Raw genomic sequence first — 10,040 nt, 5'->3', positions numbered from 1 at the left:
CCTTGCTCGGCGTCTCTTGGAGCAGCTTCCGCCACCGCCCCTCCCACTAAGGGCCCGCCCAGTGGATGCGAGCAGGGCCCTGGGGTCAGCAGTTAGGAACCAAGCTTGCAGGGGGCGGTTCTCGCGAGGGGCGGGATTTGAGGAGGCATCCCAGCATTGGGCCGCTGGGTGTAGGCGGGGCCTAGCGCAAGCGTCTAAGTTGGGCGGAGCAAGGAGTTAGTTGCCGCCTCTGGGTTAACTGGTCTCGGGTGGCCAAACCTCCGGAGGCCGAGGGCAGCAGGCAGACCCGAAGTGGGTCCTGCATCTAGGATTTCCCGGGCGGGACCAGAGTCAGGATCGGCCCTGCCCCAAACCCAGTCTGTGAGGACCTCGGGAACTTGGATTAGGAAGTCCCGGAACCTGGATCAACAAGCCCCAGAGCCCGGAATTTAGATCTGAAAGTCCCGGAGCACGGATCGCGGAGCGGACTCGGCGCGGAGCCTGGAGTCCGGATCGCTCTACTGCCGGACGGGACGGAGCGATGTCGGGCCGTGGCGCGGGCGGGTTCCCGCTGCCCCCTCTGAGCCCCGGCGGCGGTGCCGTTGCTGCGGCTTTGGGAGCGCCACCTCCGCCAGCTGGACCAGGCATGCTGCCCGGACCGGCGCTCAGAGGGCCAGGGCCGGCTGGAGGCGTGGGGGGGCCCGGGTCTGCCGCCTTCCGCCCCATGGGGCCCGCGGGCCCCGCGGCGCAGTACCAGGTAAGCAGGACTGATGGGCGGGCGGCGCCACGAGCACGCGGGTGGCAGGGGACAAGGAGAGAGGGTTCTTGCCGCAACCTCCGGGACAGAAGACACAGGGGCCCTGCATGTGGAACGCACAGGACATTGTGGAGGGCAAGGCCGGGGACCCTTGGAATCTCTAGGTGGTGGTGGAAAACTTGGGGACGGGAAGAGAGGGGAGGGTTTGAAGCAGTTGGGAGGCTCTGGGGACTTCTTGTAGAACAGGGAATTCAGGGTACCTGAGAGATGGAGTTGTTGTGGGAGCCAGTAAGTTGTGGGCAGGTGGGCTGAGAAATAGTGTGGATCTTACGGTAAGGGTTCCGGGGAAGTGATCAGAAAGTTTTGGGAAAGGGCCCTCCCTCAGAAACCAGGGTTACCCTGCGATTGGCCTTGGTCCCAGTCTGCTTTGTTTTTTTCTAGTTGGGAACTGGCAGAGTTCTATCCTGTCTGAGATGGCTCCCAGCTGCTAATGAGGAGGAAGAAGGGCCTGGCTTCCCATGGGCACGGGAGGCCTGGGCTAGGGCCAGGGGATTCTAGCCTGTGCAGTGGAGAGTTGACTCCTGGGTCAGGCCTGAAGAAGGAGGACACAGCCCATCAGGTTCTGGGCAGACTCTCTTTCTGGCCTTCTGCCTGGTGTCGCAGTGTCCAGGAGTTGATTAGTTTGGAGGAGCAGAGAGGCTCCACTGAGCCCTGCTGCTCTGGGGCTGGAGGGGCCTGTGAGAGTTGTTTCAAAGGGTTCTGTCTGACCCCTTTGGGGTTTGGCTTCAAAGAGAGCTTCTCAGGTTGCAGCTTCAGAGGCTACTGAGAGGCAGAGACAGTGCCTGTGTGAGGAACTTGGCCTGACTCTTCTGGTGGGACTCATCAGTCTCCCAGTCCATTGTTTCTGGTTGTTCCAGAATGCTTGGCATTGTGCCCATCCTTTTTCCTGCTCTCTCTTCACTTTTATTTAGCCTTTAGGTTCTAACCATGCCATATTCCCAACCCAGTGCTCCCAGCTTTTGGTTTCTAGCAAGTCTGAAGGAAGGAAGCTGGGGCTTCCTCTGTTCTCTCCTCATGTCTCTCGGTAGAGGTCCCAGAAAATGGATCCTCATAGAACAGGGTAGATGCATGTCTTCCCAGGAGCTCTGGGCTCTCACTTTCTAAAGAGATGCTTAACTGGAACAGTGACTTTTCTCTCTTACTACTCATTCTTGTCCCTCCATCTAAAAAAAAAACAATGGGTCTGTCTGGGTTTTGACAGAGACAGACCTGGTATAGACTGTAGCTGGGCATTGTTTTTGTCATATTGCTCTTCCCTTTGGGGATTCGTGGGCCTAAGGTGTCGTTTAGGGATGGATGCCTGCAGCAGTCATTCTAACCCTGGGCCCGCTAGCTGAGACCTGGCCTGGGAGCCTCCCTGTGGGCCTTTGGCCTGGGAAGGATCTAAGGAATGATAGGAGCCTCTCCAATTTCCTCACCTTGCAACCCATGTGACTTGTGCCTTGGGGAAAGCCCCTGAGAGGGTAGATTCCACAACAACTTCTAGGGAGTGGCCTTGGGCCAATGGTGAGGCTCAGCAGGCTAGCTGGGTAGCCCCTGGCTACTGGGGGTGGGAAAGGGGGTGAGAACATGAGGAAGGCACCAAGCCTCTGCTTTCCTTGGCCTCCCATCCCACCAGTTTCTCATGGCCTCCTCCTCCTCTTTCAGGGAAAAGTCATAGAGGTAGTTGGGGAGAGGGAGGACATAGTTCTCTGACATCAGGGAGGATCACGTTTGGCCTCTTACCAAGTCCAACTGTGTGCTCAAGGAGGAGGGACTTGAGATCTGAGCCACAAAGGGGTTCCTGTCTATCAGGGCGCATGAGGTGAGCTGGAAAGAGCAAGGATTTCAGGGCCCAAGTTGGGCAAATAGGGGAGCCTGTTGACAGAAGGGAAGTGAGGACCCACCGTCCTCCAGGCAGTGGTTCTAGCTGTGGATCACAGTGAAGCATATAGTTGAGAAACAAAAGTACCCCACAGATTGCTGGGTTCACTTCAGAGAGTTTAAAATACTTTTTACTGGTGGAGGGTTATGTTCTCTTCTTCTAGGCCCTTAGGCCCAGCCTCCAGGAGCACCAGTACCACCAGCTATGAGGCAGGGCCGAACATGCCCTCTGGAGGCCTGGAGGCGGCAGCATCAGGCCCAGCCTTCTGTTCCTGGGTGGTGGAGGTAGAGTAAAGCTTAGGATGTGGGTTGGTGCTAGGCTACAGGGCGAGGAGTTCATCACATGCTTCTAGGGTTTAGGGCACTGAGCTAGGCCTGTCTAGCACTGCTGCAGGTGTGGAGTTAGGGAGCCTGTAAGTTCTGGGTTGCATTCTTTTTCATTTTTTATAAACCTTGGGTTGTTTTTTGGAAGAGGAAGAGTTACTAGTGGAGCTTGGTAGGGCCAAGCTGGGACTTCATGAACTATAAGCAGCCTTCCCCTGGGCCCCTTCCCCCTCACCCCCCCCCCCCCCCCCAGAGGAAGCCAAGGGCCCTGGGCGCGCTGAAGGTTCTGAGCCTGGGAAGTCTGGAGCAGATGTCTGGGAGGGGCCAGTTCCAGGCCTGCCTGTGCCGCCTTGTGTTGGGACTTCCTGTTTTTCGAGCACCTGCGCAGGAGGGGTGGTGCCGCAGAGGTTTTGTGAATGCCCTAGTGAGCAGCTTCGTGGGGAACCACAGCTCACACTCTGCAGGTTTCATTGCCTCGGTTGTCCCTCCCCTTTGGGTCAGGCACTGAGCTCACATCTGGGATGTCTGAGGGCTGGGCTTCGTGGTCACACTGACTTTTTTCTGTAAACTCCAGCCATGGCTCATTAAGGCAGAGAAACGGCTGTCTTTTATGTTTCAACAGCTCAGATGAACCTCTCCTCGATGAGGAGAGACTTATTGCAGGACTCCTGAGGGTCCCTGAGCACCCCCAGTGTTTAACTCTCCATTCTCCCAAATGCTTCCTTTTCACGCTGCTCTCCTTTTCCCTTCCCCATGCTTTGGGTCATGTTTCTCCCTATCTCTGCATCTGGTCAAGAATCTGACCCTCTGTAGTGAGAACACGGGTCTCGTGCTAGATGAGAAGAGGGGGAAGAATCTCATCTCCCTGATGTGGGGCAGGGGTCCTTTGATTTGGTGCCAGGCCGCACCCAGCCTGGCTCGCTTGGCTGGTTGTGCTGTTTGCATAATCCGGGCCCTGGGGCCAGCCCTGTGAAGCTGCCAGGAACAGTGCGTGTGCGAGGCAGAGCTGCCAAACAGGCCTTACAGATGCAGCCATGGTGTGAGGGAGCGGAGGGCAGGGGGCAGCAAGTACTCCCAGATGGGCTCCACAAATGTTGGGGAGCTGGACCTCTTCGGGAAATCCTGAGGGCTTCTAAAGAAGCTGTTTCTGTCACCCACATTTCCTCTGCTGACCTGTGACTCTGATTCTTGCGTCCTGGGATAATCTTATCTCTGTTCTCCAAATTGGGATTGTGAGCGCTGAGTTGAGCCAGGTGGTGTGTGGACCATAGGCAGCATCCAGGTGTCAGCTGCTTTGTCTCCCACAAGCCACCCGGAGGCACAGCTCCCCTTTCAGGATCTTCCGGTATAGGGGTTTGGGGGCTGGGCAGTAGGAGTTGAGAAAAGGGTCTAGTTCTGGGATGTGAGTAGGGGCCATATGGTAACCAGATGGTCTCTGTGCTGTGCCTGCAGCTACCCCCGCCAGTTGGGACCTGTCCAAGCCGAACTGTTACAGCTTGCTCACCTGGAGTGCTGCTGCCTGATGGGCTTGCCAGCCCATTGGACTTCTTTCCTTCTCAGTCATAGCACCAGGCTGGCAACAGGGGCTGGGTGGAAGGGCTCTGCCTGGTCAGCCTACTCATATCACATACTCCACCCCACTGCTTGGCTATGACACAGCCCCCTTTCTGCCCCCCCCCCCAGCCTCCCATGCTGTGCTTTTTCCATCCCAGAAGGATGGGAGTGCTTGGTGGGACCGTTTGAGGGCCTCAAGAATGCCTTGAAGCTGGTCTCAGGGAGCAGGGGCATAGCCTGCTGGGGCTAGAAGGTGGCCATAGGCCCTGAAAAACTCCCCCAGGCCTTTCCCTCTGCAGCAGGATTCTCCTCCCACCCCGCAGACTCTGCAGGCCTCATTCATTGGCACTGCTGCCATGGGTTGAAGGGGCCGGGCAGGTATGGTTTACACTTCTGCTCTGTGCGCCTGCTCCCCTTTGTTCCTGGCAATCTAGCCTGGCCTCTGTGGTGTGCTGCTCAGGGCTGGACCTGGCCAAGGACAGAATAGAGGGAATGGGCTATGGGTCTCATGGGGCCCTGCCACTGACCTATGCACCCCCATTGGCTCACTTCCCCCAGCGGCCTGGCATGTCTCCAGGGAGCCGGATGCCCATGGCTGGCTTGCAGGTGGGACCCCCTGCGGGCTCCCCATTTGGCACAGCTACTCCACTTCGACCTGGCATGCCACCCACCATGATGGACCCATTCCGAAAACGCCTGCTTGTGCCCCAGGCCCAGCCCCCAATGCCCACCCAGCGCCGGGGGTAAGCCTGTCTTATTTCTCCCAGCCTACCTAGCACAGCCCTAGTAGTAACAGAGGGCTTCCTTCTGTTTTAAGAGCTCTGAGGACTGAGGAAGACCCAGCATTCTGTTGGGGCAGGGTCCTGGGGACTGGAGGGATGGATGGGGAGGTCCTTTGGACCACTGACCTCTTAAATGAGTTTCTGTCCTTCCCAGGTTAAAGAGGAGGAAGATGGCAGATAAGGTTCTACCTCAGAGAGTGAGTATGTTGGGAGGCGGTATAGGAGGTCCACCCAGTGGCTAGCTGGCTATGGATGGAGTCAGTGTCCCGCAACCATGTGACGGAGAAGGAAGGGAGGAAAGAGCCAGAGCTGCACCTGAAACACGCTGATAAATTCCTTCTTCCTCCAGATTCGGGAGCTTGTCCCAGAGTCTCAGGCGTACATGGATCTCTTGGCTTTTGAGCGGAAGCTGGACCAGACCATTGCTCGCAAGCGGATGGAGATCCAGGAGGCCATCAAAAAGCCTCTGACGGTGAGTGCACCCCTGGCTGTTCCCGGGCCTCTCAAGTTCTCTGCCTCTCCTTGGCCTGGTTTTCCAGGGGCCAAGCAAGGGTCTACAGTGGGTAAAACAGTTCTTCACACTGCAGTGTAGCCCTTTAGTGGAGCATGAACTCAGTTTAATGTGGTAGGACGTGCAGGTTGTTGATGAAATATACAATAGTATTAGTTACAATAATAATTCTTCACAGTAAGGTATTTACCACAGTAGTAAAGGTATTATTTCATAACATTTTTGTTTCAGATGTGTATATAGGTGTGTGTGTATCCTGGGTCATGATTTAAAATGTAAACCATATTGCTCGTGGTCAGCAGTTTGAAAAGCAAGACAAGAGGGTAGATGAGGGTAATTCCTGTCTCCTAAACTATCCCTAGAAAAGCTTTCTTTCCTTTGTTTATTTATTTACCTATTTACCTATCTATCTATTTATTTATTTGAATGATAATCTAGAACAATTCCCTGAAGGCTTTCTAAGAGACAAGAATATTTTGGGGCCATGCTGGGTGGTTGAGTTTCATTTAAGAGCTGGAGGTTTCTGGTTTGCCTGATAGCAAACCAGCACCCTGAGACCTTCGGTCACACCACTGACCCCACTGTGTTGGAACTGTGGGTAGTGTGTCTCTCACCCCCCAAAACTGTGAGTTCCTTGAAGGCCAGTACTTGGATTTCCGACTCCCAATTCCTGGTGCCTAACAAGGGACCTGGCCCACAGTTGCCACTCAGCATCGATTCGGAATGAGTTCGGAGGGGAAGATTGGGTAGCATTGTTTTCTAACATGTTGGTCCACCTCTAACTGGTTGTCTTTTTTTTCTCTTCAGCAAAAACGAAAGCTGCGGATCTATATTTCCAATACATTTAGTCCCAGCAAGGCAGAAGGTGACAGTGCAGGAACCACAGGGACCCCTGGGGGAACCCCAGCTGGGGACAAGGTGGCTTCCTGGGAACTCCGAGTGGAGGGAAAACTCCTGGATGATGTGAGTTGGGGAAGGAGTTGTCTGGAGAGGACTTGGCCTGTGGGATTTAAAGCCTGGGGTCAGACAGTCAGGTACATCCGGGGAAGTCCTGCCTGAAGGAGAGGGCAGTGCTCCTGGTCAGGCTTTGCACAGGGCCAGGCCAGGCCAGAGGTTGATTCGTAAGGTTATTACAATAGTTCTCCTGCAGGCAGTAGTCAAGGGTCATGAGGAAGGGTTCCCCTTTTTAATTCATAATCCTGTGCTGGCTAACAGTGGGGCTGCATGGAGAGTCCTATTCCTGCCCCCAGTCTCTCATTCTTCCCTGCTTCCTTCAGGGCCCAAGAATCCTCGGTACCCTGAACTTCAGGACTGAAACAATATTCCTCTTTCTGGGGCTTAGCATAGCTTAGCTTCGAGAGCTCAGCAGCACTCCCATCTCACTCCTTTCTATCCCCAGCCTAGCAAACAGAAGAGGAAGTTCTCTTCATTCTTTAAGAGTCTTGTCATTGAGCTAGACAAGGAACTGTACGGACCTGACAACCACCTGGTGGAGGTGAGAGTTGACCTGGGGCTTGGGAGAACAAGCTGATGCACCAGGTGGACAGCAAAATGGCCTTGGGCCCCTTGGAGGGCCAGGTGTGTATGTTCATGCCCGTCCCCTTGGTGATGAGTTCTGTTCCCCTCCTCTGCCAGTGGCATCGGATGCCCACCACCCAGGAGACAGATGGCTTCCAGGTGAAACGGCCCGGAGACCTCAACGTCAAGTGCACTCTCCTGCTCATGCTGGATCATCAGGTGACATGCCCTGGGGCCGTGTCTGGGGGACTAGGTTGTTCTTCCTGTAAACCCTTCCTGTCTCTGCCCTATTCTTTTGCTTTGATTTTTCACAAGAACCCCTCATCTGACTCCCTTCTGGCCATCCCCAGCCTCCCCAGTATAAGTTGGACCCCCGCCTGGCAAGGCTGCTGGGAGTGCACACACAGACGAGGGCCGCCATCATGCAGGCCCTGTGGCTTTACATCAAACACAACCAGCTGCAGGATGGGCATGAACGCGAGTACATCAACTGCAACCGTTACTTCCGCCAGGTTAGCTGGGTCACTGTCCCCCTCTGGTCTTTGCATCCCCTGCCTTGCCTGCCGCTCCAGAGGTCCCACTGGGCTAGCTCTTGGCCACATTCTTTACACTGACCCTGGGATGACCCACTTCCTCCTGTGCCCTGAAAGGCGTTTTTGTTACTCTCCTCAGATCTTCAGTTGTGGTCGACTCCGTTTCTCCGAGATTCCCATGAAGCTGGCTGGGTTGCTGCAGCATCCAGACCCCATTGTCATCAACCATGTTATTAGGTAGATGGGAAGGGGGTGATACAAAGGCTCTTCTAAGAGCGATTTACCTTTGGGTTGATCTAAAGCCAAAGAGAAGCAGCAGGTGTGGTTTCCTCCTCCCCAAGGGTGCGCTGGGTTGGCCCAGGTGGGCGGGATGGACACCACTGTGTACTTCCCCTTCCCCTCCTGTGTGCTGCCTGCAGTGTGGACCCTAACGACCAGAAGAAGACAGCCTGCTATGATATTGATGTGGAGGTGGATGACCCACTCAAGGCCCAGATGAGCAATTTTCTGGCCTCTACCACCAATCAGCAGGAGATTGCCTCCCTTGATGTTAAGGTGGGCTCTCTGCCTTCCCAGCTTCCTCTGGGGCCCAGAATGGTGATGGGAAGGCTCTGTTGGGCATTTCGAAATCATACATGTAGTACCTTGGGATGGGATTTGTGTCCAAATCCTTTGGTGTTAGGTCTGGAAACAGACCCCCTAGGAGTGGGGGCCAGTCTGACACATGTATGTACCCCTTCTCCCAGATCCATGAGACCATTGAGTCCATCAACCAGCTGAAAACCCAGAGGGATTTCATGCTCAGCTTTAGCACTGACCCCCAGGACTTCATCCAGGAATGGCTCCGTTCACAGCGCCGTGACCTCAAGGTGTGGTCCTCTTTGCTGGAGTTGATCCCTGTTAAGCTCTGGATGGTTTTATCCCCAGACTGTTCTTTCAGTTCAGGGGCTGATTGGCTGAGAGTGGGAATTAAGCTACCACTTTCCTTCTGGCTCTTTGCAGATCATCACTGATGTGATTGGGAATCCTGAGGAGGAGAGACGAGCTGCTTTCTACCACCAGCCCTGGGCCCAGGAAGCAGTGGGGAGGCACATCTTTGCCAAGGTGAGACTCTGCCCTGTTTGTCCTCCTGTGGTGGTGAGCAGCAGAGGCCTGAGCTGCTGGTCTCTCTGTCCTCCAGGTGCAGCAGCGAAGGCAGGAACTGGAACAGGTGCTGGGAATTCGCCTGACCTAACTGCTCAGGGATCCCTTCCTTTCTTCCCAGCCCTGGAACCACCCCCTCCTCAGCCTGGAAGGGACCACCATCTGAGGCTGCAGACACACAGGATAAGGAAGGGGGTGGGACTAAGGGGTGTCTCCTGTTACCCTCTGCTTCCCAGCTTTAGTTTCATAACTGTAGTGATAGGATTCCTTGTTGCTTGGTCCCCAAAGCCTTATTACTTACTTTATGCATTGGCTTTAATTGGGTACACAACAGATGCCTCTGCCCCTGCAGGCAGGTCCAAGTAGGACTACTAGAGGCCTTGCTTTGTCATTGGAAAGCAGAAGTTTCGGAACCAAAGGCCACTCACTGGCTTTGCTTGTTTACAGACTCCCCCTTGGGGCAAGTGCCCTAGCTGGCTCTGGGGAGCTGGGCAAGGAGGAGGGCACAGCCCATACTCTTCCTAGCCTTTCTAAACCAAAGTTCTTTGCCATTCCTACCAGCTCAGCCTTGCTGCTGGATTTTTCCTTTTTCTTTGGGTATTTGCACTATTTGGGGAGCAGGTTCTTCTATTCGGGAGCCATTTTTTGTACAGGGGGTAAGTTGGGGTTTTTCAGGGAGCCCTATTTGGTGCCTCCTCCCTATTTTCTTTCCTCAATCTATGCAAGCGGCTCTGGCCGCCATCATCTCCTGGGATGTCAGAGGGCTGCCACCTAGCTCTTGGGCCCGGGGCTGTAAAGCCTCCTGGAGGAAGGGGACAGGGGATGCTCAGGTGCTCTGGCATGGCCTGAGGTATGGGTGTATGAGCTTGGCGGAGGGCAGGGGGAGGTGGGGAAGAACTCGTTGCCATTTGGAGGGTGGGCCTAGGGCTTTAGAAAGTGCCACTCTGGCAGGTTTGGAAAATTTCAAATAAATCCTTGTTTATTGGTGGTACCCAGACCTGGTTATTGAATAGTGT

General features: G+C 54.9%; 1 protein-coding gene across 1 annotated transcript; it reads left to right on the top strand.

Moving 5' to 3' along the window:
- The first annotated feature begins 208 nt into the window (after positions 1 to 208).
- On the top strand, positions 209 to 10,015 carry SMARCD2 (SWI/SNF related, matrix associated, actin dependent regulator of chromatin, subfamily d, member 2). Its single transcript, XM_037128002.2, has 13 exons — positions 209 to 736; positions 5,096 to 5,280; positions 5,474 to 5,516; positions 5,669 to 5,791; positions 6,638 to 6,793; positions 7,230 to 7,325; positions 7,466 to 7,567; positions 7,699 to 7,860; positions 8,021 to 8,118; positions 8,301 to 8,436; positions 8,628 to 8,750; positions 8,884 to 8,985; positions 9,062 to 10,015. The coding sequence occupies exons 1-13, from the start codon at positions 521 to 523 to the stop codon at positions 9,113 to 9,115; spliced, it is 1,596 nt and encodes a 531-aa protein (XP_036983897.1). The 5' UTR covers positions 209 to 520; the 3' UTR covers positions 9,116 to 10,015.
- The last annotated feature ends 25 nt before the right edge of the window (positions 10,016 to 10,040 follow it).

The sequence above is a fragment of the Artibeus jamaicensis genome, unplaced genomic scaffold, assembly GCF_021234435.1.
Source record: "Artibeus jamaicensis isolate MK-2021 breed Jamaican fruit bat unplaced genomic scaffold, CSHL_Jam_final contig_1998, whole genome shotgun sequence".
Taxonomy (NCBI): domain Eukaryota; kingdom Metazoa; phylum Chordata; class Mammalia; order Chiroptera; family Phyllostomidae; genus Artibeus; species Artibeus jamaicensis.
The sequence above is the reverse complement of the archived record's forward strand: the minus strand, read 5'-3'. Positions and strand labels throughout refer to the sequence as shown.